The following is a 27966-nucleotide window of genomic DNA, read 5'->3' as shown; positions in this document are numbered from 1 at the left end:
GATGTCAGCGGATTGGAAAGTGGTTATGGCTGGCTATGAGGCCACTGGACAGGGAAAGTCAGGAGGTGCGGTTTGGGGCTGGCCTTCTCCGAGTGCTCTTGGGAGAACAAGCCTGGACGCTGACTTGGAAGACAGAGCAGGATGCTGGGAACTTTGGAAGATGTGTGTGCAAGAAGGTTGCGTGTACCCGAGGTGAGAGGCGGTCTGGGCAGCACAAGGTGGTTTCAGGGTTTGTGGACACTGCTGCTGGGCTGGAGGACAGAGGTGCTCACCCTCGTTCTGTGCCTTGGCCTCGGCCATTCCCCATGTCAACCCTCTCTTAAACCTCCCTCCTTCCCTCCCAATTAGTCAGGAAGCTGTTCAGTTGGGGGAGCAGGAGGGTCAGCTACAGCAGCCGGCACCCCTCCCCGGGACTCCCTCTCTGGCTGGCTCCACCCCTCCAGCCACCACCCTGGGCAGAGGCCTCCTCCGCTCCACCCCACAACACCCAGAACTGACTTCCGGCCCTGGAGGCGGCAGCATCCGGAATCCAGCAGGAAGGGTGCAGGGAACCCCGCCCAAGCCCAGGGTGGGCTCAGAGATCCACACAAACCAAACTCTCTGTCCACTTTATATATATATATACATCTACAAGCACGCCCCAGCCGCACTCACGAGGCCTGGAGAAGGGCCTTCAGTCGTCCATCTTTGGCATCAATCTGTCAAAATCAGCTTTTCGGTACAGACTGCTCGCTCCTTTCTGTACAACATGAATTAAATATATTATCTGTCTTTGTGCTGAGTCACAGGACATTCACAGTACAGTGGGGGAGGAAGGGAGGGACTTGTGGGGAGGCCAAGACCCTCCAGGGCTGCCCCTCAGGCTGAGGGGTCGGGCTGGGCAGGGGTCTTGTGTAGCAAGGCCGGGCCTGGCCTCCTCTTGGCCTTGCCATTCGAGATTCAGCCAAGTGTTGAGGAGACCTTGGGGATACAACAGGCGTGCTCTGAAGGGGTGGTGAGGGCACCGTCTTTGGGGCTGCGGCCCCTCATACTCCCAGCCTCTCAGGATCAAAGCCTGTGCGTTCTATCCCACCTTCCTCCACCTCAGACCGTGGCATTTACACCCTACCCTCTGGGGAGAGGGGTGGGCAGAGGTATGGGGAGGCTGGTGCCAGGATTGGGTGGAGCATGGATAGGGACACAGGGGTGGCAAGGAGGGAACGGGGGGGGGGGGGGGGGGGGGGGGGGGGCCCCCGGGGCGCCGGGCCCGGCGGGGCCCCGGGGGGGGGGGGGGGGGGGGGCCAGGGGCTGTGCTAGCCCCAAGGAGCCGAGGCCGGCCTGGCACCAGTGTCAGGGTGACCTTGCATATCTGCGTGTCACCTCCAGGACCCTGGCCCAGGGCCGGCTGATCAGCGCCCGGGCTCGATAAGCAGGAACCGCTCTCGGGAAAGGGTGGACAGGCAGGAGCTTGGGTCAGAGCTCCAAGGGCAGTGAGTGCTCTACCACCTGCCAATTTAAGGCAATCCCGTTCAGACCAGGAAGAGGGGTGGGAGCCAGCTGAGGTGACAGAGTGAAGCTGGTGGTACCAGGCCACCTCTGGACTCAGCTGGACTCCAGCAGCATATGGGGCCTCTGGCCAGGAGAGGGGATGGGAACATGATGAGGGTGTGGAGAAGGGGGGTGGGCTGCTATTCTCTCTGTTGCTCCAGGGACACCCTCCCTTCGAGTGGGGGGGGGTGGGCTTTGGCACACACATTGGCACGCAGGACTCCAGGGTCCTAGACGAGGTGCCGTGCCGCTTCCTGCTCTCAGAGGGGAAGAGGGTGAGTGAAGTGTGGGCAGGGGTGGGGGGGGGGGACACGATGCTGCCCATGTCCTGGGCACGGTGCTCAGTCTGGCCCCTGGAGTCTCCCGCCTCTGTGGGTCCCACGCTGGTGCCCGAGCACTTCAGGGTGGGACAGGGTCTGAGGTCCCTCCCCACCCCCTCGTCTCCTCCTAGGACAGCGGCTCCCCCTCCGGCTCCAGGGCCGGTGACAGACGGTGTGGTGTGTAGGTGAAGGCTGCAGGGGAGGCGTGTGGGAAGCAGGAAGAGGAAACAGCCGTGGCCAGAGGTCTTCTGGGCCAGCCATCAGCCCTTGCTCCTCAGTCCTGCTGGGGCCACGCAGGCCCCGTCCTGCCTGTGGTTGTGCTCACTGTGACCTCTCGTCTCTCGGGCCGCAGCAGGGGGGTCACGGCTCAGAAGATGCTCTGCCTCCGGCTCTTCCCTCGTCCTGGACAACAGAGGGGAGAGGTGGGGCTGCAGAGAGGGGCCTGGGCAGAAGGGGGCCCGAGATCGGGAGGGACAGCCGTGCTCCGGTGCCACTCTGACAGAGCCAGCAAAAGTATGGTCTCAGAAGCCAGCAGGTCCTGGGTTCAAATCCCATCTCTGTTACTTACTAGCCGCATGAAACTGTGACCTCACCTCCCCTATGCCTCAGATTCAGTGATTATGGGATTATTCAGCATTAATAGTACCTACTTCAGGGCACCTGGCTGGCTCAGTTGGGAGAGCCTGTGATGCTTGATCTTGGGGTCGTGAGTTTGAGCCCCACGCTGGGTGTAGAGATTACTTAAGAAAATATATATACACACACACAAGCACCAGCTATAAGGGGTGTTTTAGGATGGACTGGAATAACACACCTGTCACCCCCTCAGCTGTCCCAGAGACATGGTATGGAGGTGACAGTATTCAGAGTGTGAATGCACCAGAGAGAGCACGCACCTTCATCAGGGCTTTGTCAGTGCTGTGTCTGGGGTGGGAGTTGACAAGGGACACCCTGGAGGAGGAAGCCTGGGCAGGAGATAGGGAAGCCAGCCCCTTCCCCGCTCCCCACGGGCTCCCCGAAGGAAGGCCCATGTTGCGGAGGCCATGCTGATTTCCCCGCTGCAGGAGGGGCTGGTGGGCCCCATCTCTGTTCTTCCGGAGGGAGGAGCAGCCTGCCTGGTCTACTCCAATAAGGGGAGTGGTGGGGGAGCCCCTACCTGGCTGCTGAAAGGCCAGGCCCCGGTAGCCCGGGTCCTTCTGGAGCTGAATCTCCTTCAGGGAGAAGATGGAGGCAGCTGTGACGAGGGAGGGAAAAGGCAGGGAGAGAGCTGGGTAGGGGCGACCTGCTCCTGGAGCCCGTGGCCCCCCACACCTCCTGGCTGGGGAACCCCTTCATTCAGGACTGGGCCTTTCAGGCGGTGTCTTAGATCCCACAGTTTCTCCCCTTAGTGTCGGACGAGAACCCAAGGAAGGGAAGCCCCGGGCCCAAGGTTGCTCGGCTAGACTGGGACCTGTGGCCTCTTTGCTCCAGCTCTTCCGCCCACACCTGCTGCCCCTTCTTTGGTTCCGGGGCGACCCTGGTCCCCCTCCCCCAGCCTCCCCCAGACACTCACTATCTTCGAGCTGGTGTACGCGCTCCCCCAGAGACCGGAAGTAGGGGTGGCTCAGGGCAGCCTCTGCTGACATGCGACTCTTGGATTCATACTGAAAGGCAGAGGGTAGGCTATTGGGCCCTGGCTGGGGACTCTGGGCACCCCTCTGGGTAATGCAACTACTGCACTAAATTAGGTGGCCAGGATGCGAGGGGCCACAGTATAACCCAGGAGCCCCCGGGGTCAGCCGCCAGCCTCCAACTCCAAGCCAGTCCTAGGTCTCCACTCTTAGGGTCTCCAACTACCAAGAGAAAGACAGAAACGGGACTTCCAGAGAGTGACCTCCTCTTGGGATGGAAACACAGACGCTAAAGCAACCATGACCACAACATCAGTAATAGAAATATTAACATGTGATACCACCAACTACCCTTCACTGCATATTTACTTCACGACAGGTCCCATACTGTGTTCCATGATCTCAATTTGTCCTCGTGACCATCTTCAAAACTACGAATTATTAATTCCTCTTTGCAGTTGAGGAAAAGGAAGCCCAGAAAAGTTCTAGAACTTGCCCACGGCTACACTGCTAGTAGGTGGGTCTGAACTGAGGTTCGAGTTCAGAGCACGCCCACTCCCAAGTCCCTCTTGGGCCTGGGTTGGGGCGACAGGGTGGAAGATGGGGGAGACGCCTGAGCTCTGGCAGAGGGCCCACGTGGGGCACGGGGGTTCGGTGCTATTTGGCTGCCTGGGCCCGGCCAGGCGCGCACTCACCAGGAGGAGGCTGGTCAGGAGGTGGATGCCTTCGGTGTCCAACCTGCACGAGAACGGAGCGGGCACAAGCCTGATCTGGGTGGGGTGTGTGTGTGTGTGTGTGTGTGGCCACCTCCAGAAGGGACAGCCGGGACCACGAGCAGGCCAGGAGGTGTGGGGAGGCACGGCTACCTGGGAGCGTGACTGATGAGCGGCTGGGGGAGGTATCGTGGGAAGTTGTAGGCTCTGAACTCCGACAGGGCCAGCACACCGGGCCACGTCTCTTCCGTAGGGGTCCCTGGGGAGACAAGAGGGGGTGGGAAGGGCATGGTGAGGGGCCAGGGCCAAGGGCGGCTTGGAAAGGTGCAACGAAGGAGGCGGGGGCAGAGAATGGCCGAGGCCACAGGGGTGGCCGCCCGGTTGAGAGCGAGGGGGAGCCCCTCTTCCCAGTCCCTTTAGGCGCCTGGGCTGGACAGAGTCCTGGCGCCCCCTGGTGGCGAGAGGGAGGGAGCGGCCGGAGACTGACCGAGGAGTCGGAAGATGAGGTGTAGTTCCTCCTTGACGGTGGAGCCGGGGAAGAGGGGCCTCCCCGTGGCCATCTCGTAGTGGATGCAGCCCACGCCCCTGCGGGGAGCAATGGGCAGGGGCGGCGTCAGGCTGGGCCTCCTCGCACCTGCCCTTCCTAGGGCTGCTCCACCAGGGCACCAGGGATGCCCTGCCTGCCACGGTGGCTCGAATGGTCATGGCTCTGGGGTGGGCGGCCCGGGACACTGGAAGCTGGCACAGCCCAATCCGCCACCGTGGCCTCTCTCTGGGGCTTCTCTCGGCTCTCCCCTCACGCTGTGGAGTTTGCGGCTGCACCCATGTGGCATCCTTAAGCAGTGCTGTCTCAAGCTTTGTCCACGTGTGCCCCCACCGGAAGAGGAAAGTCCATAAATCCACTCTCCTGGGGAACCCCTGGCACAGAGCACAGTGGCCATTCATCGGAAACCTGTGTTTTAGCTTTAAAACTGGGCTGATTTTTCATTCGACCCCAAATCATACGCGTGTTAATTTTCCCACAAAAACAATATATCCTTTCCGAAATTTTCAGTAGAACCGATGCTTGGGGGAGATTCCTCACGTTTACTCTGGAAGGCCTCCCGTACCCTCTGGTCACCTCCTAGGGGCCCCTGGGGGCATGTTTCAGAAGCATAGCCTTGGAGGGTCTGTTTAGAGCCAGGGGAACCCCGGGGTAGTCCAGACTTAGTTTTTCGTATCCAGCTGCTTCAGCAGGATGTCACATGGCTTCTAGTCAAAGGTTAGGCAGTTCTTTGCAGAGGGACTTGAGGCCGCAAAAGGGAATGTGGGGGTGTGACTCCCCCCTCACCTTGGCCCCACGGTGCTCACTCACCACATATCGATGGGGGTGGAGTACTCTGTGGACCCCAACAGCACATCGGGGGGCCTGTACCACAGGGTCACCACCTCATTGGAGTAGGTCTTCGTGGGCACCGACTTGGCCCGCGCCAGGCCTGGGGACAGACATGTCACTGAATCTCCCTCCCCCACAGCCCCCGCCTCCCGAGGACACCGTGCCGGATCCCCCCTCGCCCTGCCGGGCCGTGGCCCTCACCGAAGTCAGCCAGCTTCAGCTCCCCCCTCTCGCTAATGAGCAGGTTCTGCGGTTTCAGGTCCCGGTGCAGGATCTTGCGGCGGTGGCAGTAGGCGAGGCCCCGGAGCAGCTGGAACATGAAAATCTGCGGGAGGAGGGGAAGCGGACGGTGAGTGAAGGACACAGCGTGTCCCACGGGGGAGACCCTGCGTCTCTGCCCCACGGCTCGGATGGGGATGGGGCAGGGACGGAGGGGCAGCGAGGTGTCCGGAGAAGAGCAACCTCGTGTTCTACCCACGCTGCTCCCCATCCTGGGCTCCGTCCGTCCCAGGGGATCGCATCCGCAGAGGAGGGCATCAGGTGTGCTGGAGGCCAGAGAGTTCTCTGGCCTGGGAGCTGGGGGTGGGGGGGTGGGTACGAAGGGCCAGGAAGGGCCTGGGCGGGGAGGTGTGCCCTTGATTCTTTAACAATGACCAGAAGAGGTCACTCATCCTTTTACGCTTCTCCAGAAGTCTCCTTTTATCCATACACTCATTTGACGGATGGGAAAGTGGTGCTCGGAGCTGGCGAGGGGATTCTATGTCAACAGCTAGATGGTGGTAGAGGGTGTGTGTCTGCACTGGTGGGGCAGAGAAGGGTGCTTACCCCGAATGGCAGTGACCTTGCACACCCTCATACATTTGAAATTTTTTTTTAACGTTCATTTATTTATTTTTTGAGAGAAAGAGACAGAACGTGACAGGGAGAGGGACAGAGAGAGGGAGACACAGAATCGGAAGCAGGCTCCAGGCTCCAAGCCGTCAGCACAGAGCCCGACGCGGGGCTCGAACCCATGGGCCGTGAGATCATGACCTGAGCTGAAGTTGGACGCTCAACCGACTGAGCCACCCAGGCGCCCCAACCCTCATTCACTTGAAGGTCTGAGCAACCTCAGCAGCTGGGCCCCTATTGGTGAGTGTGGGTTCCCACGCTGGGCTTGAAAACAGGTGGGTGCCAAGATAGGGTGTCGGAGGGGAGGCGGCCCTCCTTGAGGCCCTCACCTTGACATTGTGCATGCTCATGAGGTTTCCACAGTGGTCCAGATACTGCTTCAGGTCACTGTCCTGGAACACAGAGCCTGGCTCAGCCCTGACTTGTCCTGACCCCCGGCCGGAAGCCCCTCCCTGGGCAGAGCCCAAGGTCCGAGCTGTCCTTTAAGCCCCCCTGGCCCACTCCTGCATGGGAGCATGTGAGAACCTGGTTCTAGAACAAGGCCTGGGCTGCCCCCTCCCGCTGTCCCCACCCCTACCACAGAAAGGAGAAGCCCCTAGCCCCAGCCCAACTCACCAGGTACTCAAACACCAGGGTGAGAGACCGCTCCGTGTGGATGAGGTCATGCAGCGTCACAATATTGGCATGCTTTAGATTCTTCAGAAGAGACACTGTGGGGTGACAGGCCCACCTGGGTCCCTGGGGCCCCACAAACCCCTCATTCCCTCTCTTCCCGCAATCAGCCTCGGGAGCCCCCCCTCCCCCAGCAATGACCCTCTGTCCCCAAGCACCCACTGGGGATCAGGTCAATGAAGCCCTCCTCCCAGGAGCCCCCAGGAGCGCAGGACCCTAGGACGTTGTACCCTCTCGGATGGCGGTGCAAGGCGCCCCCTCCTCATGCTCCAGCCGGATCTCCTTCAGGGCCACGAGGTTCTCTGTCAGTTTGCTGCGCCCCTTGAAGACTGTGGCATAGGTACCCTGGGGACAAGAACCCCAGCCGCACCAGCCACACTCAGGGCCCACAGTCCTCTGTCCAGCACCCTCCCCCTCGTGCCTCCGCTTGGGCTGGGCCCTTCGTCCTTCTTCTCCTTTCACTGCTATTCTCTGTTTCCTCTGAGGGCCACCTCTCTATGACTTTCTCCCTCCCTCCTCCCTGTTCAGGATGCACTGTCCTCCCCCGAGGCCCCCAGTAGGCTAGGTGCCCTTCTATTCTAACACCAGTTTGCCCTTCCTCATGTCGATGTTTACAGGTCGGTCTCCTCTTTGGGTTTCGGGAGGGAGAGGGCTGTGTCTGTAGACCTCCGCCCACCCCGAGGCTCTGACACCAAGCGTGGTAACAGAAACTGCGGACGGCACCCAGTGCTTACCGTGTGCCGGGCACTAAGTGTGCACACGAGCTTATTATAGTAACCTGTTCCGGCCTCACAACCCTAGGCGGCAGAGCAATTGCATCTCCATTTCCAGAGGAAGGAACTAAGGCAGAGAGAGGTCATACGACTGGCCAAGGCGACAGAGCTAGCAAATGCTAGAGCAGGGATTTGAATCCAGAGAAGTACTTTCAGGCAAAAAAAAAAATAAAAAAAAAAAAAAAAGGCTGGATTATGCCCAGAGCCCACGGGCCACTGTGTCCTCAATGTCCTCCAGGACCTGGGCCCCCCTCAACGCCTGCAAAAGGCTGGGCCAGACTGGCCGGCCAAAATGGTACGCCTCTGTGGGGCGGGGGCAGTGAGAAGGCAGGAAGGGCAAGGAAGATGCTGACCCTGCTCTTGAGCGTCCTGCCCGGTCTCTTACCTCCCCCAGTTTGTCCAGTTTCACGTATGTTTCCAGTTTCCCAAAGCCGATATCGGACTGAGAGGGAGAGACACAGGGTCCTGTGAGCTTCAAGGCCCCAGTAGCCCCACATACATGACACCCCCCCAACCAGCCTCCGGGAGGGAAGGGAATGAGACCCCCATTGGTGAGAGGGAAGAACAGAGGCTAGCGGGGATGAGGGCAGCCACAAACCCTGCCTCTTGGCCTCTCCCCTCTATCCCTGTGATAAAGGAAGGAGCCTTGGAAGTAAGAGTTCCCTCCTCCCCTGGCAGTGGAGGGTGTGGAGCCAGGGCTGGGGCACGTGGGACTGTCGCACACCTTCTCACTGTCTGCCTCCACCTTGCTCGGATGACCAGCTCCCCCCGGGCGGGAACTGTGCCTTTCAGGACCCAGTTCAGAACCCGCCTCCCCGGCAGCCTCTCTCATCAGCATACCTCCTCTAGCTCAGTGGTACCTGACCCTTAACGACAAGATTCCTTGACCCCACCACCCGGAGTCTAGTTCTGTAGGTATCTGGAGCAGGGACCAGAGTCCATGTTTTTTGCAAGATGCTCCCAAGGAAATCTGATAAGCGTCCGCGACTGGAAAGCACGGGCCAGCTGGTCTATGGATCTCACCCCAGTGGAGATCCAGGGGCCCAGAGAGGGCTGGGGGCTCAGCCCCAGGCCCGGCGGGACTCCTCTAGGGAAGGGATGTTGACCAAGTACAAGGTTTGTGAGTCTCCTGAGGCCAGCAGGTGGCGCTGGAGGCCCACAGACTACCGCAGGCCTCAGCTGGGACCCTCAAAACGAGGACTGATGTATCCAAGTTGGGGAGAGGATGGTCCACCCTGGTGACCTCTGACCCTTTTAGGACTCACCAGGGATGCTCGGCGGGACATGCGGCTGAGCGGTTTGGGCAGGTCTGGACTCTCCAGCTGTAGCTTCTGCAGGAATTCCTGGGGCAGGCGGATGTCCATGGGCAGAGAGAGCCTCTTACTGATGTCCTACGTGGCCGGGATGAGACAGGGACACTAGCATTTGCTCCAGGTTACCTCGTGCTGTGGGACCCTCGCCTTTCCCCCAGGGCCCGGCTTTCCTGTACAGCAATCCCAGCAGGGCCAAACCATGGACTGTGGCCCCAGGCTCACAGCTGCTTCAAAGATGTGCTCAGAGACATATGTGAACACACAGGGGTTGCTGTGTGACCTTAGGAGGTCCCTTCCTCTCTCTGGGCTGCAGTATAACCATCTACGGGATGAGGTTCCTACAGACGCTGTGATTCTGTAAGCCTGTTTTTCATTTACTCGGGCACATGCATACGGGTCACAAGAACAATAATCAAATTGTCCAGCCCTTGCCATGTACCGGGACTGTTCTATGCACTTGGTATATATTAACTTGCCTAATCTCCACGATGGCCATTTTGACACAAGGAGACTGGTATGCAGTGCATGAGAAACTTGCTCAAGGTCGCAGAGCTGAATAGTGGCGGAGCTGGGATTTGAACCCATGAAGTCTGGCTCCCACGCAACCACCCTCCTTGGGCATACGTTGTAGACGCGTCTGTCACCTGCACAGGGCAGAGCCCTGGGCCCCTCACCTCCATGGAGAAGCGGCGCTGATTCTGCCGCCGGTACTGCATGCCCGGGGACAGCTGCCCAGGGTCCTCCCCGCTGTCTGTCGGGGAGAAGGTGCTGGACGCCGGCTGGGGGTCTCTGCCGAGAGGACTGAGCTGCAGGTCTGAGAGCAGAGGCATGAGTTGCCCACCCCGGCCCTCTGCCCCGGAGGGAGGGGAGGGGTGGGGAGGGGAGTCTGCTGCCCCACCTCTGTCCTTCCCCAGCAGTGAGGGCGTGGTCAGGACGGGCCAGGAGGGGCCGTGGGGGAGCATCAAGGATGGGGCGGGGGTGGGGGGGGGGCAGACACCTCACCCTCATTGCGCCGGTTGTGGAGCTGGTTGAACTGCTCTGTGAACTCGGTCAAGGACTCCTCGATGGTCTCTGTGCGGGGCACGGATAAGGAAAGACGACGCTTAAAGTTCTTCATCTTGTTCATGGTCAGCAGGGACCAGGCAGCAGGGCCTAAGACGGGAGAGGGGAGAAGGGCAGGTGAGGACACGGCACCGGGTCCGTGCTGACACCAGATGTGAATTCTCGGTCTTGGTCTCCGTCTGCCCCTCGAGCTCTGGGGCCCTGCATCCAGAAGCTGGGGTTGCATCTTCTTAACCAAAGTTCGAGCCCCCAGAGGGGAGGACCTAGCAGCCCTCTTCCTCCCTGCGATTCTCGTTCCCCCAGGATCCCCTGCCCCCCGGGGGAGACGGTCACACCATGAATCAGTCAGTATAGCAAAGTACTGCTCATAATAACCGCACGATGTGCCAGCAGGACCCTGGGGGCCTCACCGGGGCCAGATGGTAACCTTTTAGCTGCTGGAGGTCTAGAAGGTTCTCAAAAGAGGCCTCGAGTGGCAGCAAGGGGACCGGAACTCGGTGACGCTCAGGCCAAATAGCTCTTTACCAACTTGTATGTGAGAGCCTGAGTATGCGAACAGCCAGTAAGCCTTACTGATTGACGCCCACAAGCTGGACATCAGCTCTGCCTACAGCTTTGTGACAGAATCTGGCCCCAACTCCCATTTCATCGTGCTACTGACACCTGGAGGTCCCTCTCTGGCTTGTCCTAGGTCCCTGGGAGACAGGAGAAGAGAAGGGAGGGACAAGGGAGGGGACATATGCATCTGAGCGGGCCCGGCCCCATCTCTCCAGCTGGAGGGAGGTCAGGAGCAGCTGAAGGTCTCAGGGGAAACACAGAAGTTTGCCGGAAAAAGAGGGCCCCAGGGACAGGAGGCTGGGCCCGTCCCTCGCCAGAGCCCCGAGGGCGGCAGGGTGTCCACTGCAGAGAACACAATGGGGGAAGAGGGTGGGCTGCTAGGCTCACCCCCAAGGCCCCTGTCCCAACCAGAAAGGGTTCCCTCCTTGTGGCTCCCCAGCCCTCCCGCCCTGTGAGTGAGAGGACACCCCCAGCCACCCAGTAAGACTGCTTCTTCCTACAGACACTTTCTTCTCTATCCTGCCCTGAAAACCAGAGCGGGGCTGGCCCACCTCGCTTCCCCCAAATCACCCCCTCCCTGCTCTCCTCCATGATTTCATAAGCTCTCGGTGTGGCTGCCCTCATCCCGCTCTGCCCACACCTCCCTCAGCTGCAGGGGGACTGAGAGGCCTCACAAGGGCCCCACTGACGCCTGCCAAGAAGACACCCAGGGCCAGTCCTGTGATGGGAGGGGGGCACCCTGCACCCTCTCCCAGCTTTTACCCAAGCACCAGGCACAGCCCATCCCCAGGGGATGCTCTCCGCCCCGTCACTAGCCAGTACCCCGTTGCCAAGGCAACCAGACCCCTCCGGAATCCTCCCGGTTTAAGGGATTATGGGTCAGTAACATGTTTGCTTTGCTTAATGATCATCCTCTGTCCTCAGCCAGCCTGGAAAGGGTCCCTTCCCTGGGCCTGCTGGCTCCTGGCTGCCCCCAAATGCACCTGAGTCGTGGCCCTGCAGCAACCCTGAGCCCAGAGACTGGGGGTGGCCAGGCCCTCTTTCCTCAGGCCGGCAGGTCTCAGCGTAGAGGTCTCAGGTCTGCACTGCCTACCGAGCCCATCTTTGTCAGCGGGTCCTGGAGGCTCACTTAGTTCAGTGAGGACTGAGCAAATGAGGACTGAGCACCTACTGTGTCCAGGCATTGTGCTAAGGCACGGGGGTCACGACGGCGAGTAAAGTGCGGCCTGTGTTCTCAAGGAACTCGGGCTGGTGACACCTTTGATGAGAAGGTATCAGAAGCTCTTCTACCAGCTTCCTTGGCAAAGCCCAGCAGGCTTGGACTTTCCCGTTCTCCATCCCTAAGCTCATTCCTGCCAGCCAACCTCAGCTGCTCTTCCATGGCTCTTGGCCATCTCGGGCCTGCCCTCTGCTTTTTAAAAAAAAAATTTTGTTTTTTGATGTTTATTTACTTTTTTTGAGAGAGAGAGAGACAGAGACAGAGCGTGAGCGGGGAGGGGCAGGGAGACAGGGAGACACAGGATCCGAAGCAGGCTCCAGGCTGCGAGCTGTCAGCACAGAGCCCGATGCGGGGCTCAAACCCACGAACTGCGAGATCATGACCTGAGCCGAAGTCGGATGCTCAACTGACTGAGCCACTCAGGCGCCCCGACAAGACTAATTTTTAAAAATCAACGTCAAAAGCTCATTCTGATTAGTTTACAAAGAATAACATTAAGGACGGACCAATGTATTTTCTAATTACATACGTTCTATTATAAAATCTGTCATCATAGAATAAACGCACAAAGGAATTTAGTCCCTTGAGGCAGAGCTAAACTCTGTATTTTAATCCAGATTCTTACACTTTCTAGGTTATCAACACATTAACACAAAACTATAGTGCAAAATTTTAAGGATCCGAACAAAGAATTTATCTTAGTTTTAAGGCAAGTCAGAAAAATTTTCAGTTGAGCAGCACAAGATTTATCAACCTTAATAAAGATTTAAGTAACACACATATGAAATACAACATAAAAAGACTACTTTTTCATGGCATTAACAGTTTTCTGTCAGTATGATGTCCTTAAGACACCTGCACAAAGTGGCAGAACTGGGCACACCATAATCATCACAAGTCCCCATCTATAAATTTAAAAAGAGTTACTATTTGTGAGTCCCTCAGTGGAGTCCAATGACCACTCACTGATGGGTGTCTATCAGGAAAGGTTTTGGTTTTTTGTTTATTTTTGAGACAGAGAGAGACAGCACAAGAGGGCAAAGGGCAGAGACAGAGGGAGACACAGGATCCGAAGCAGGCTCCAGGCTCCGAGCTGTCAGCACAGAGCCCAACGCGGGGCTCGAACCCACGAAGCGTGAGATCATGACCTGAACCGAAGTCGATGCTCAACCGACAGAGCCCCCCGGGCGCCCCTGGTGCCTTCTGTAGGACTCACAGACGGGAAGCTCCCAGAGGGCAGCCACCCCACTTCACGCTGTAGTGGCAGCCAGCTGAGGGCGAGGGGGTGTCCCGCGATAGAAGTTTCGTGATAGCGGCGGCATATGGGTTCCGGGGACAAGAAGATCTAGACGCGTCCTACCTGTGGCCTCCCATTCCCAAGCAGGACAGGAGAGAGGAGATGTCCCCAGCGTACAGGTCCATTGTTTACCAAGCGGGCTGAACATTAGCAGCACCAAGGGAGTATTTTTAAAAACTCAGATTCCTGGGTCTCACCCTCAGAGTCTGGAACGGAGAATGGGGACTGGGAAAAGGAATTTTTTTTTTTTTTTTTTTTTTTTTTTTTTTTTTTAAAGAAGCATCCCCAGTGCTCTGGACACGGAGCCATGGTGAAAAGCATCCGATGTCCAGGTAAGGGATGGTAGTTCACCCCGGTTTCCAGCTTCTGTGCTGATGGGGAATCCTCAGAGCTGGGGAGGTGCAGGAGGGCAGAAGGAAGGCATGCTGAGTAAAGCAGCGGACCCCCCACCCCTCCCTGCCAACCACCACCGCACAGAAGGGAGAGGAATGTCTGCCCTGCAGACTGATGCCCCAGGCTTGGTCATCGTTATCCTAGGGCCTCGCGGCAGTGGAGGGGGGGCAGTCACTTGGCTCCTTGAGGTCTGAGCTCTGCCAAGAGGGACTAGTCACGCCCCCTCCTAAAAACAGGGCTCCCCCATAAAGCCGTCCTGCAGTCTGGGATTTATGGGATGGCATGCTGGGTTTGTGTTCAGGAATCCACCAGTAGCTGCCATAAATCTTATGCCCTTGCTCTTGTCTGTAGGGAAGGGGGGCTCATTAAAGGCCTTTGGGGAGGGAGGCCCCCAATTTCTGCAAGACTCGCACCTGCTCCTGCTCTCCCCTCACTTCAGTTAGGAGCCAGGAGCCACCGGCTTGGGTCTAGGGTGGGGTGGAGGGTGGGGTGGGAGCTGGAAGGAGGGTGAAGCAGAGGACGGCTTCTCAAGCAGGAATGCAGGGCCACGCGATGCGGAGGGATGGGGACCGGCTGTTCTCCACCCACTCGGGACCCAGAGGAAGTGATTGTCACTGTAGCAGGAGGGATAGAGGGCAGATGTAAGGATGGACTTTCTGATGGTGACAGTGGAGCAGGCGGCAGGGGTGGTGGCCACAGCAGAGAGTGGACGTCTCTCTCTGCTGGGGACAATCGGGGCATTGAGCCGGACAGGGTCTTGGGTGCGACAGGGCAGACGGAGTAGTGAATGGTTAGTTGTTCCCCAGCTCAAGACATAAGATGCCTCTGTCGCTTTTCCCTTGAGAGAATCGGCTCTTCAGATTTGGGGGTCAAGGGGGAAGGGAGATAGGAAAAAGGCCTGTCACCTTGGTGCTGTCTGCCCCTCACCCCCATCTGGGGACAGAAGGGCTCAGTGTGACCCAGCCTGCGGCCGGCCCAAGGCCGGGCACAGTGTGGCCTTTGTCCCTGGGCCAGGGAGCCATCTGGGGCTGCCTTCGTGCAACTGGTGCCAGGGGAGGAGGGGGATGGGCATGGGGGATACTGGCCTGGCTGGGCTGTCTGGGGGGGGGGGCATGTCGAAGCAGAAGGGCCCCCCTCAGGAACTGTGGGGTAGACCCTCCACAAGCAGATGCCCAACTAGGCCTTCCCTCCTGCACCCCCTGCCAGGGAAGCCTAAAGCTCTCAGCCTACCTGCTGTCACTTCCTCCCGGGCATACACCGGCCAGCCCGGAGCTTCCTGCTGGGGCCAGAGAAGCGGGCAGCACAGGAGGAACCACAGGAGGAACCGGCCGGGAGGAAACCGACACTTGCCCAGAGGCCACCATGCACCCAGTGATGAAGGGCTGAACTTCTGGAATGTCAGCCGCAGCACTTACAGATCCACCACTGCAACCCCCTTGCTGGCCCAGGCAGGGAGGACGCTGAGGCTCCAAGATGAGAGCTGACTTGCTCAAAATCATGCGGCAACTTCCTGGTCATTGCCGAGCGCACAGACTCCGTGACCACACGGCTCCTTGCTTCTCTTAAGGGGAGCTCTCCCCGCCCCACCCCTCCCTATGGACGAGGCTGTGAGTGCTGTTTCCTGTTCCGGGTCTCTCCCACCCCCGCCCCGAATTAAAAACCAAATTCAAATCCTGGTGTTACATTAGCAGGGCTGGATGGTGGCAGTGATGTCCTATGATCTCTCTTAGCTTTGGTTCTGGTCCTTCATTTGACAAGTATCTATTGAACGGCTACTACATGCCATGCCCTGTTGTAGACCCTGAGAATCCATTTATGAAAGAAACAGACATAGTTCCTGCCCTCATGGTACTTATATTTTAATGGTGGGGAGCAGCAGACAAGCAAACAAATACATAAATGCACAGGATGTTAGATGGCGACAAGTGCAATGGAGGAAAACGAAGTAGCAAAGAAGGATGGGGTGTGGGGGGGTGGGGTGTTGCAACCTGAAACAGGGTGGTCAGGAAGGCCTCCATGGGGAAGTGACACCTCAGGAAGAATTCCAAGAAGGTGTAGGCGAGGGAGTTAGTCATGCCGAACCTGGGGGGGAGCAGATCAGTGCGGAACAGGAGGTGCAAAGGTCCTGAGGCAGAAGTGTTAGTGTGCTCTAGGAACAGCAGTGTGGTTGCAGAGGAGGCCATGGACGAGCACGGAGCAGATGGTGTTGGTCCCCCCGGGGAACAGGAAGGTTCTGGCAGATGACTGACATGATCCCACTTAGATTTTAACAGGGTACCTCTGGCTGCTGTGTTGAGAACAGACCGTATGGGCAAGGAAGGAAGGGGGAGCCTAGTCAGGAGGCTCCTGTAGAGATCCAGGTGACAGATGGTGGTGGCTGAGACCAGCGTGGGAGCAGTGGAAGTGGTTGGCTTCTGGATACATCTTGCAGGTGGAGCCAAAGGGATTTACGGACGGATTTGTCCAGGGGGTGACAGAGGGAGTCAAGCGGGACCCCGAAGGGCTCTGGCTGGAGCACGTGGAAGGATGGGGTGGCCATCGGTGCAGGTGAGCAAAGCTGGGATGGAGGTTCTGGAGGGAAGCCCAGGAACTGGGTTTGGGGCAAGTGCTGATGTCCAGTGGGCACCTGTGTGCAGGCACGGAGCACCCGGACACGGTGCAGCCCGCACAAGGAAGACACTTGTCTAGTCTTCTCTCAAGCCCCTGCTAAGATGCAAGGATGTGCCGGAAGAGAGGCCCCAGATCAAGCTCATCAGACACGTCCCTCGCACACCTCTTTACAGCCTGTGAAGGGCTCTGAGACCCCGGATGGAAGAGGGGCAGGAGGCAGGAGCCTGCCAGCTATCTGCAGGCCTGAATCCCCTGACAAAGAGGGACAGGCCAGGCAGGCAGGGTCCCCCCCTCCCCCCACCCCTGCTCAGACTGATACAACTCTCCAAAGCCATGCAGGGCAGAGGACCCCGGTCCTCAGAGGACCAGGCTGGTCCACAGGCTCTTTGCACAGGTAGTCCGGACACAGCCTGCTGCCCCCGACCCCAGGACAGCCTCTCCCAGCCCCTCCCGCCTACCACCTGCCGGGCCCTTACCGGGAAGCTACGGAGGCAGAGAAGGAGGTTGGCAGAGCATCCAGGGAAGCTGGGTAGGAACGTCCACCTCACGGAAGTGAGACTAACGTGGAAGGCAGGGGTCAGCTCCATCCCTTAACCTCCAGGGAGCCAGGCTTTGAGATTTCTCTCAGCAAACCCTTCCGAGAAGCCCTTTGCCTTCTCCCTAAATAAAGCCCCCATCTGCAGCCTGCACCCAAGGTCCTTCGATCCAGCCCCCTTGCTCCCCGGCTTTGCTCTCCCCGCTCCCCACAACCCTAGCTCGGCTCCAGCACCTGTACCCCCTGCACACGGTTCAGGCCTGGGGTCTTCCAAGGCTTCCCCGAACCCCCAGGGCCACCGGGCAGCCCTGTGATGGACACAGTCCGAGAACACGCATAATCTCCCAGGGCCACAGTGAGGACTTTTCAAGTGCCTCTCCCACAAGGGTGCTCTGCTCTCTCTGCCCGGTGCCGGTGACGTACAGCAGACAGGCACGTGGTGAGCACCTACTGGGTTCCAGGAACAAGTCAGATGCTTCTCCCAGCCCCTCTTCTGGTTTCGTCCCGTTTGCTTTTCTTTTTTAGATCCCTGTCTCCGTGGTCCCGGGGGCAGGGCTCCAAGGACAGAACTCCCAACTGCCCACTTTCTGGAGCCCAGAGGGTCTGAGCCTCAGTCTCAAAGGCTGCCCACTGGCCAGGATCCTCAGGGCACCCTCTGCTGCTCGCTCCCTGCCCCCAATCCCGGTCACTCTGCCGCTTTGGGCGGGTTTCAAAAGAACAAGAGGCCACGGCCGAGCAAGTTTGCAGCCGTCATGAGCTGGGACTTCAGAGACATGCCCTGTTCCCAGTGAGAAGCGTGCCTCAGGGAGCCCTGCAGATATTACCTGTTCTGCCCTCCTCTGGCTGCCCCGGGCCTGCACAGCGTGGGGCTTCGGTTTTTCTCCAGCTTGTGACAAACCTCGGGCCCACCAGTCACCCCACAGCTGCCTGGAGTTGCTGCCACAGCAGAAGCCCCGGAGCCCCCATCACGGACCTCACCCCGCCCCAGCTCCGGCCTGGATGGGAGGCTGGGAGCCTGGCGCGTTCTGGGTGGCCAGCCTCAAGGAGGACAGATAGGCCCACAGCCGCCCTGCCAGTGAACAGACGCTGCCCGCAGCCTCTGTTTGGAATGCAGGAAGCAGGTGGGGAAGGCCTTCCGGGAGCCAGCCGAGCTGACCCGCAGGAAGCATGGTCAGGAGGTGAAGTGTCTGGGGCTCGGGGGGGCCTCTGCTCTCTGGACAGATGCACCATTTACCCCTGCAGGGTCCCACCTGATGGAAGTGTCCTAGAGTGAGGGCCACATGCTGTCCAGGCCTGCTCTCCGAAATTCTCTGCCGCTCGGGAGTATGGAAGAAACCCCAGCTCTCCCACTTACCAGCACCGTGACCTGGGAAGACCCCCCCCCCCCATGCCTCAGTTTCCTTGTCCGCTAAGTGGAGAGAATACCTAATCCCCGATCCAACTGCCAAGAAGCTGCCAGACTTAACTTTCTTGGCTACTTTCTGACAATATCACTCTCCTCTTTAAAATCCTTCAAAATAACATTGCCCTCAGACAAAAGTCCAAACTCCAGGGCCCAGCCAACTAGGCCTCTTGTGTTTTGATCTGTCTCCTTCTGGAGTCTCGGCTCTCACGCCTCCCTGGAGGGTTATGGAGTTAACCTCCCATATGGAGGGTTGGTAAGACTGCTTCTAAACTCCAGTGTTGCTTTCCCTGGAAAGTCACATGTGACCGCACCTCCTTCCTTTAGGTAAAATGGGATGCTTCCTCCTTGTTGCTCCCATTCCAGCCTGTGAACATCTGTCCCTAGACTGTGATGTCCTTCGGGACAAGAGCAGGGGCTCTGTGAGCTGTTTTCCCAGCATCTTTCACAGGGTAAGGAACCTACAAGGTGCTCAGTCCGTGTTCGTGGAGTGAATGAGACCATCGGGCCACTGCACCCCAACGGCCTGTTTCAAGCTCTTCCCTCTGCAGCTATGATGGGGACGAGGCCCATTGTCCTCCCTCCACCCCCCCAAGGTCCCCTTGAACCTCCAGGGTGCTCTCTCTGTGTGAGGCATATGTGATTCTCTTCCTACATCCAGCCCAGCCAAGGCCCTGATTCTAAGTGGTTCTTCTCATCAGGCCAGCTCTACTCTAATCAGGTAGGCCTCCAGCACAATGGGGGTGAGCCTGGCCCTGCCCTCCTTCCGGGCACACCAGAGCGAGCCCTGCGGCCCAGTCAACCAGCCCTAGTCCCCCGGGACGTCGCTCCTCCTTGGTTCTCCTGACTCTCAGTGGGAACTGGAACACGGGCAGGACTGGTGGGCTGGGACTAGGGAAAGCCGGGGAAACGCTCCCATCTTCAAGGCCTGACGGAGGCGCAGACTCTCCCACGAGGCCCTCTGCGACGGTCCTCCCTTCTCCTCCAACCGGAAAGCCCACTGGCCCCAGCCTGCGGCGTGCCAGCCGTCCCCAAGCAGGGCACTTGGCACCCTGTACTGTTCCTGTTCACCTGTCTGCTTCTCCAGTTTGCCTGTGAGTTGTTAGGGCAAGGACTGGGTCTGACTCGTCATTACACCCCCAGGGCCTGGCACTGAGCGAGCCCTCAAACGATTAGTGAGGGAGTACCTGGAAGGTGTGAGTTCTGAGTTCTAGGGGCTGTTCAGAGACAAGAGAACAGCCAGGAACAGCCAGGAGACTGTCCGTTGCTCACTGGCCTCGAGGCCTCAGCTGTAACCGAACCTTCCTTCTCTAGCCCTCCACTGATGGCAGTGGTGGGGGCCAGGGGGCCACTGAGGCATGGGGGGGAAGCTGCCTGCCCCACGACAACTCCCTCAGTGAGGTCTGCAGAGGTCTCTACTTGGGCTGATGACCCACCATGATGGCTAGACTGGTGATGGAGAAAGTCCTAAGGGGGGGGGTTCCAACAAAACACCATCCATTGGGGCCTACAGGGCTTGTGGGGAAGGGGGGATGACAGGGCCTGGACCCTCCTCATGGGTTCCCATCCCTCAGGGGCAGACTCCCAGTGCCTCACAGGTCAGGTGCATTATCCGGGATCAGACCTTGACCTTGACCCCTCCTGACCCCCTGACTGCCCACTTCTAGCCCCTCTGTGTGGGCCCCACACCAACCCTGCTGATATTCACTCTCTGTTGCTCTCTTTGGCTTCCTACGGTTCAAGGAATGGAGGCTCATGTATCCTGTTCTCGTATTTTCTTTTTGACCCTTTTTGAGACCCAGCTAAGTCTAGTCTGCAATCTTTAGGGAGGCTCTGAATTTGCAAGTGATACGATGGGGACAAGGTGCCCTTCCGCCAGGTCGAGCCCTGGCAGAACATCCCAGACCAGAGGCTACAGCAAGGGGCAGTGTAGGCAAGACCTGTCCCCACATTGTCCTGCTTCGAGACCGGGCCCGCCTCCCCTGCCAGGGGAGAAGCCCGCTCCTTTCAGCAGGCTCCATTAAAGACCCTCAAGGATGGGGAGCCTGGGTGGCTCAGTCGGTTGAGCATCCAACTTCGGCTCAGGTCATGATCTCACGGTTTGTGGGTTCGAGCCCTGCGTCGGGCTCTGTGCTGACAGCTCGGAGCCTGGAGCCTGCTTCAGATTCTGTGTCTCCCTCTCTCTCTGCCCCTCCCCTGCTCATGCTCCGTCTCTCAAAAATAAATAAATGTAAATAAAATAAAATAAAGACCCTTAAGGAAGGTCCCTCAGCCACCTAGCCCAGCATTTTCATTTTTTTGTTGTTTTTGTTTTTTTAGATTTAATTCTTAAGCAATCCCTATACTCAGCATGGGGCTTGAACACACAACCCTGAGATCGAGAGTTGCATGCTCCACTGACTGGGCCAGGCGACCCCAGTCTAGTGTTTTCAAAATCCCAAGGTCTGGAACCTTTTCTTCAGTCCCAAAGGAAACAGCTCACACCTGTGTCCTCTGCATTTGCTGAAGTTTAGAGGCCGGTGCCCACCAGCTTCCACACGATAAAAAGGAGGAGAAATAAGGCCTATCAAGTTCACCCACCCTGTCCCTCATCCACGGAAGAAGCCCAGCTTTCATGGTGGTCTGTCACGGGATCTTTGTTAACATCAAGCGCTAGCATCCCTGGGGACCTCTCAGTCTCAGGAGCAGGGAGGGCAGGAGGGGAGGCTTTCCCAGCATCTCTCGACTCTGTTCCTATTTATATTCCACTCCCAGTCGCGCCCCGTGTCCCCCCCCCCCCCCCCCCGCCCCAGTCTGGCCCACATTCCAACAGGACCCTCGGCCAATATTTCCCAACCTTTAGGGCAAGCTGGCCTCCTCACACTCAGCAGGTCTTCCCTCCCACCAGGCTGGGCCCAGGCGGCCCCCTCTGCCCAGACCTCCTCCCACCCCTCCCCGCTTCCAAGGCGCCCTCCGAACATCTCACAGTTGTTCAGCTTATCCTCTAAATGCCCCCATCAGTGGCCCCTGCTGCCTGGAGCTCAGGCTCCCCCACTGGTTTCTCCTGGTCACTCGCTCCTTCCACAAGTACCTGCTCTGGGCCAGGCACAGTCCCAGGCTCCACGCCCCGTCTTCCCCTCCCTCAGCCTCCCGGCTCTCCTCCTGCTTCTCTCTGCCCCTTGCGTCTGTCCGATTCACTTCCTCTACCTGTCCCTCAGTGCCCGGGCTCCTCCGGCCCTCTGTTCTTCCCCTCCACACACTTTCCTGGTGACCTCATGCTCTCCCGTGGTGGAAACCACCAGCCACGTGCTGATGACTCCCAGACCCACAGCTCTGGCCCCAGCAAGCCCCGGAGCCTCAGTGCTACCTGTAGATCTGACCACTTGCCGGGCCACCGCCGGCTGGATGTCCCCCCACCAGGGTCTGAAATACTAGAATAAACCTCACTGGGCCCGGATGTAGCAAATAGTTTGAGATGTGTTGTTAAGTGGAAAGGGCAGATGTGTACCACTGGTAAAGCTGTGTGTGTGCTAGATAGGCAAGTGTCATACGTATACACTTACACGTGTGGACTTGTAAATATGAACACTAGATACAGTCCAGAAAGATGCAGGTTAAAATGCTAACGGGAGTGAGCTCAGGGTGGCAGAATGGGGGTGACTGTCGCATCTTCTTTTTGCTTATTCGCATCTTCCAATACTTCCACAATGGCCATTCATTGCTTATGTTAAAAGAAGTAACACTTCTTTTAAAATAAAAAGAAAGTATTTTTAGATTGAGATTCCGAAACTGTTTAGTGCAAGCCTTGGGAGGGCTATAATTATCTGGAACAGGGATTGGCCAACTTTTTCTGTAAAAGGCCAGAGAGTCAATATTTTAAGCTTTGGGGGTCATATGGTCTCTGCGGCAGTCACACAACCCTCCCCCCCCCGCCTTGTAGAAAAGTATCCAGAGATGGGGCGCCTGGGTGGCTCCGTCGGTTAAGTGTCCGACTTCAGCTCAGGTCATGATCTCACAGTTCGTGGGTTGGAGCCCCGCATCGGGCTCTGTGCTGACAACTCAGAGCCTGGAGCCTGCTTCAGATTCTGTGTCTCCCTCTCTCTCTGCCCCTCCCCTGGCTTGCGATCTGTCTCTCTCAAAAATAAATGTACATTTAAAAAAAAAATTTTTTTTAAATACCCAGAGACCAGATGTAACCAAGTGAGTGTGGCTGCATTCCAGTAAACTTTGACTCGTGGACAGTAGAACTTGAATTTTATATAAGTCTCCATGTCTTCGAATATTATTTTCTTCTTCTGACTCTTCCCCAACCATTTAAAACCGTAGAAACTATTCTTAGCTCACGTGCCATACTGCAACAGGCTGGACCCGGCCGAGAGCCAAGTCCCTTGTCCCCGAGCATCCAGTGCCTGGGTGACACTTGAATCCAGCACCCCCTGCTTTGAGAGGGTTTTTTTTTCCCCCTCATTATCTGGCTGTGGGGAGGCCTTCCAGGGTTTCCTGGTTCATCTGAGCCGTGGCAGGGACCAGGTCCACAGGCCTCCGCTGGGGAAGCCCCTGTCCGTGCTCCAGAGTTTAAAAGAACGGCAGAGAGAGTGTCCCTCCTGGAGTCTCAGAGTACAGCTCACCTGATCAGCACGACCGGCAAAAGCTGGAACCACAAACCAGCAGTCTTGCGTGGAGCTTTAGAAATCCCTTGATCTGTGCCCTCATTTTTCAGGCGAAGGCAAGACTCAGAAAGGGGAATGGGCTGCCCAAGACCACTCAGGCTGAAGAGGCCGAGCTGAGACCAGAACTGAGGGCCTGTGACTGTAAGTGCAATGCCCTTTTGGCTCCCTCAGGGACTGCAAGGACCTGCCCAGAGATAGCTCTCTCCGCACAGGGCAATATCACCTAGACAATCATCAGCCCACCCAAGGACCCGCTTGCCTAGGGAAGAAGCCATGTCAGGTATGGCCTCAGCCCAGAACACGGCACCCAGCCCAGCCACATGGAGGGTACTGCCCGCTGGGCTCCGTGCCAGGAACAGGGAGAGGCTCTGGGACCCCTCGTCTGGCCTCATCCCAGAGGTGGTCTGGAGACCCAGCACTGCTGACGTTACGAGGGATACCCTCCGGCACAGGACCTACCTCCTACCTGCTTCCAGGCACCGAACCCTGCCACGGACACGGGGAAGGACCCAAACCGGTCACCCAGCAAGGGTCTCCTCTGCTGGATGGCTGGGGCCAGGGGAGAGAAGCAGCCCAGTTCCTGAAGGGACCCCCAGAGGCAAGAAAGGGTGGGTTTCTTTAGGGAGGCAAGATGTAAGGACAGAAACCATTCTGGAGTTCTGCTGGAACTTACCACGATAACAATAAAAATGCAGAAGGTGCCTGGAATGAGGGAGGGTGGAAATGGCTTAGGAATACTGCCCTTCTGGATTTGAGGCCTAAGCCCTGGTTTCTACAGGGGCCACGCAGAGGCCAGGCTACTGAGAACTGCTACGCGTGTCCCAGTGACTCCGCTGGCCACCGCTCCTCGATGACGACACGAGGTGAGGCAAAAAGCTGGGAGTGCTGTGGCCACGACCCCACGGACATCCTCGTAACCACACGAAGTAATACTGCGACTCTCCCCGTTTTCTAAATGAGGAAACTGAACCTTGGGTGGACAAGTCCCTTCACCCAGACCCACCGCTCACTGAACAGCAGGGGCAGGGTTTGAACGAACCTCAAAGTCTGTAAAGTGCCCCCACCCATGCAGGACATTAGACGGGCACTTGTAAAGAATGAGTGAAGGCATCAGCCGTTACGGAGTCCTCTTGTCTGTCCCCCGCCCCCCCCCCCGGCCCCCCCCTAATTCCAGGGAAGACCTGAACGTCGGTAGGTGCGGTGGCAGCACAGGGTGAACCATCCGCGGTTCCAAGAAAGAGGCTCTCACCACCGTCCCTTCAAAAGTTCTGGCCAGTGTCTCCGCCACCAGGGTGCCCTGTCTCAGCGGGGACACTCATGCCTGCAGGGAGCTTCAGGACCCTTTTTGGTTGTAAGCTAAACCTCTTCCTTGCCTGCCCACCCCTCCCCCTCTGCAGACGAAACTGGGAAGATTTCAGAAGCAGATGGGCTCTCCTTCAGACAGGAGTTCTGGCTGAGATGCGCCTACAGCTTTCCTTCTTCCTTCATCTGCTGCCGCACCACTGGCCAGCTCCTGCCGCGCCCGGCCCCCAGCTCTGGGGCGACCCCCAGGACCCCAGCCCCCTGCCCCAACGGCCAGAAGCCCAGCCTCAGCGCTGGGTTCTGTGGGTGTGCACGCCGCTGTGGGGACCAGGACGAGACAAGACTAACCGTGGCGTGTTCCCACCCCCTGGAAATGGCAGAGTGCCCACTCAGCAGCTCACGCCAGGAGGGCAAAGGCAAAGGGTCCAGGGTGGGGGAGAGAAGGGGTTAGGGCAGGACACAGGGCTAGAGAAGAGAAATGTGACTTGTTCCCAACGAGGTAAAGCTGATCAGGTGAGTTTGGACCCAGGCCAGCCACTCCCTCATGGACAACAGAGCCAAACAGAGACGGTAATTAATGAAGCAGTGAGCAAGGGTCTCCTTACCCCGGGAAATGGAGGCCCCGCCAGAGGCCTGTCAGAGCAGGAGGCTGTTGGTTTTCCAGCTTCCGGTGCCCCCCTCACTCATGCTGGGAACTAGAGGGCGGAGTCCCTACCACACAGACTCCTGGTCCCCTCCTGGCAGGTTTCCATCCAACCCTTCTTTCCCAACCTGCAAGAGCAGAAACGATGTGCAGGGCCCAGCCTGCTGGAATTAGGAAAGCCTGCCTCAGTCTCTACCCCAGAGCCAGGCATGGCGTGATAACTAGGAAATTTCCTTCCCAAATAACCTTCCACGGTACAGCTAGCAGTCATTTAACATCTGCTGCGTGCCAGGCACTAGGAGTTGTTTTATTTAACTCATGTGACAACCCTCCTTACGATGAGCCCCATTTCACAGATGAGGACACTGAGGCTGAGAGAAGCTCAGGAGTTTGCTGGGGACAGGGGAGTCACACAGCTTGTATGTTCTGGAGCCGGAGTCCAACAAGACCCTGGGTTTGCCCTCCCGTGTAGGTCTCAAACTCAGGGAGGAAAGGAATCGGGAGGGATAGACGGACATGCCGGACAAAAATCCCAGACAGGGTGACCCCCGAAAGAAGAGGCATGGCTGGGGTAGCAGCTGAGAAGACAAGCCAGGCTCCACCCTACAGCATGGGGCGTGTTTGCCTGGGCCCGGCCGGCCGACGACAGAGTCTGGGTCTACAGAGAAAACAAGTACAGCCGTAAAGGCAGCTCCACGTCCCCTGGGCCCTGGGGGGTGGCTTCCAGGGCAGGCGGCTGGATCCCAGGAGATCTCAGACCAAGAACCCACTTGCTCCTCAGATCTGGTGCCTTCTCTCCTGCGACCCATGGAGAAGCCTGGCTCTGCCTGGCACAGGACAAGCAGGGGGGCCTCATTTACTCGGAGCACCACACCCATCCTTCCTTCTCCTGAGGACTGATGTCAAACCAGAGAACCCCCAGAGTGGGCTGGGATCTCCCTTGATGGGGCAGGGACTGCGAGCAGGGAGCTCGGGGTCAGATGAAAGAAGGCTGGATCCCACTTATGCGGGACTCTGGGAAAGTTGGCCCCTCAGACTCTCTGTTTCCTTGCCTGTAAAACGGGGCTAGTAATGCCTACTTTATAAAGCCGGGTAAGACACTGCTTGGCACCCAGTAGATATTCTATAAACGGTAGCCATCAAGGCATTCAGAAATCGGATGTAACTACTGAAGTCTACTCTGGTTCCGGGAAGCCCCGTGAATATGGGAAGAACAAAGGCTCCAGGCTCCTGGAAGGGCATGGGCAGACGGCAGGGAGAGTCCCAGAACCCTAATGGGCAGTGAGGTTGCAGGGGTGGGGGGAGGTCTGCCTCACAGGTTCATCAGTCCAAACAGGAGGTGGCTGGGACAGAGTAATCCGAGACAGTAGCTTTGCTGTGGCAAGGTGATCCTCTCTCCAGACCGCCTTCAAGATGCAGACCCAAACCCAGAAGACACTGTTGCCTGGGCCCATCCTTTCACCAATTTTCCCAGCCCCCTCCCAAGGCCACACTAAAGGTAGGGGCTCTCCCAGGGCCAGCGGTGCCCGTCAGCCCGGCCTCCCGGCATCTTGGAGGCCTCTGCTCCCTCAGGCCAGCGTCCTGGAATGTGCCATGTGCCCATGCCCAGTGGAAAACGCTACCGAACATGCTGTATCTCACAGGGTACTGACCAGGAGGGGCAAGCTGGTGTTGGTAGTGAGTCACAGCGCCCAGGCCGCAGCTGGGGAACTGCTGAGGGTTAGGCTGGGGGGAGGGAGGAGATTGGGGGGAGCTGATCTCCCCCCACTCCTCACACCACCCTAACTTTGCAGCCCCCCACCTTCCCCCCCCCCTCTTCCCCACCGCCTCCCTGTCAGGAAAGGGTTTGGAGAGCCTTAAAGAGGCCACTGGTGCCTAGGGGCGTGCTGACCCCACAGCACAGAAAATCAGTCACTGTCTCAACAGCCGGAGGCCCACAGGGCCTGCAGACAGCTCCAGGGAACCCCCGCCACCAACAGGGAGAGGGGAGAGGCTTCCAGCCCATTCCCGATTTCAGATCCCCGATCCTCCCCCTCTAACCTCCCCCCCCCCATACAGCAGAATCCTCCAGCCACAGAGCGCAACAGGCCGCCCGCCCTTCCCCACCGCTGTATTATTAACCCTTCGCCCACGACTGCTGCGGGGTGGGGGCCGCTGCCCCCGTGGTCTCCCTGGTGGGCAGAGAAGAGGCAGCAATCCCCAGAGGCCCCAATCCATCCCCCTCTCCCCAGCGCTGGAACCTGCAGGGCTTCGCGTGTCCTTCCACCTTCACCCCAGGGCTCTGGTCTCCCACCCTCCAGCCTGCCACTCTGGAAAGTTCACCGGAGCCCAGAAAGCCCTTCAAGGCGCGATCTGGCCCCACATTCGCGGGTTCTCCCGTCACCCGAAGACTCCTGACCCTTGCCCTTTCCAGAAGGAAGGGCGACTAGAAAGCGCCTGGTCGGAGCCTGGGTGGAAAACTTTGCTTCCTAGGGTTCTGACCGGAGCCCGGGGGCCAAAGTGAGTCCCGGCGGAGATTCCCTGGGTGGGGGGTGGGGGAAAGCTGCGGCTGCAAAATAGCGCACCTGGAACTTGGGAGGGGGCCGCACGGGGCATCACCCACCCCCGGCACACTGGCCCCTACGCCTCTTGATCTCCGATCTCCCCGCGGCGCTCCGGCATTTCCCTCCAACCTCTCGCCCCAGGGCAAAAGCAGACCGGCGCCTTTAAGAGCCGCTCCGCTTACCTTTGCTCGGTTTACCCGGCGCCGCGGTGCCCCCTCCTCCGACCGCCCCCTTCCTCCCCCGGCGCGCCGCCCGCCCAGCTCTCCGGACACGGCGCGTCGCCCGCGGGACTCACCGCGCGTGTCCTGGGGGCCGCGGCGCGCCGGGTCCCGCCCGCGACGGCCGGGGTGCCGCGGGGCTGGGCGCCGTGCCCTGTGCCCTGCTGGGGTCCCTGCCCGGGCGCGGGGCTGCTTCCCCTGCTCCGGAAAGGTGAGCGGCTCCCCAGAGGAGCCGCAACCTGAGCTGGAGGAGGAGGAGGAGGAGGAGGAGGGAGAAGGGGAGGGGAAGGGAGGGTTGGAGGAAGGTGGGGAAAAGGAGGGAGGGGGAGGAGGAGGAGGAG

At 58.6% G+C, this 27966-nt stretch overlaps 1 protein-coding gene across 4 annotated transcripts; it reads right to left on the bottom strand.

Moving 5' to 3' along the window:
• Nucleotides 1-1257: 1257 nt before the first annotated feature.
• CDK18 (cyclin dependent kinase 18) lies at nucleotides 1258-27960 on the bottom strand. 4 transcript variants are annotated; one of them, XM_040462218.1, is made up of 16 exons: nucleotides 27429-27474; nucleotides 10197-10346; nucleotides 9869-10008; nucleotides 9147-9272; nucleotides 8267-8323; nucleotides 7339-7453; nucleotides 7052-7146; nucleotides 6766-6828; nucleotides 5747-5870; nucleotides 5525-5645; nucleotides 4658-4755; nucleotides 4324-4429; nucleotides 4153-4195; nucleotides 3400-3490; nucleotides 3004-3058; nucleotides 1258-2249 (listed from the first exon to the last, which is right to left on the bottom strand). In XM_040462218.1, the coding sequence occupies exons 1-16, from the start codon at nucleotides 27457-27459 to the stop codon at nucleotides 2108-2110; spliced, it is 1557 nt and encodes a 518-aa protein (XP_040318152.1). In that variant the 5' UTR covers nucleotides 27460-27474; the 3' UTR covers nucleotides 1258-2107. The 4 variants fall into 4 exon arrangements, with proteins under 4 accessions (XP_040318152.1, XP_040318151.1, XP_040318154.1 ...); XM_040462217.1 differs by lacking the exon at nucleotides 27429-27474 and adding an exon at nucleotides 27703-27960 and having other exon boundaries at nucleotides 2102-2249; nucleotides 3004-3081; XM_040462220.1 differs by lacking the exon at nucleotides 27429-27474 and adding an exon at nucleotides 27590-27618 and having other exon boundaries at nucleotides 2102-2249; nucleotides 3004-3081.
• Nucleotides 27961-27966: the final 6 nt, after the last annotated feature.

This window comes from Herpailurus yagouaroundi, unplaced genomic scaffold (genome assembly GCF_014898765.1).
Source record: "Herpailurus yagouaroundi ecotype Mexico unplaced genomic scaffold, PumYag 308, whole genome shotgun sequence".
Lineage (NCBI taxonomy): Eukaryota > Metazoa > Chordata > Mammalia > Carnivora > Felidae > Herpailurus > Herpailurus yagouaroundi.
This window is presented reverse-complemented; position numbering and strand designations above follow the sequence as displayed.

Coding starts and splice junctions, on each gene's coding strand:
- CDK18 (XM_040462218.1), bottom strand. CDS start 27,459: ATGCCCCGTGCGGCCCCCTCCCAAGTTCCAG. Junction 10,347..27,428: donor GGCCCCCTCCCAAGTTCCAG/GTGCGCTATTTT, acceptor CTCCCGTCTTAG/GCCCTGCTGCCTGGTCCCTG. Junction 5,646..5,746: donor GCTGAAGCTGGCTGACTTCG/GTGAGGGCCACG, acceptor GTCTGTCCCCAG/GCCTGGCGCGGGCCAAGTCG.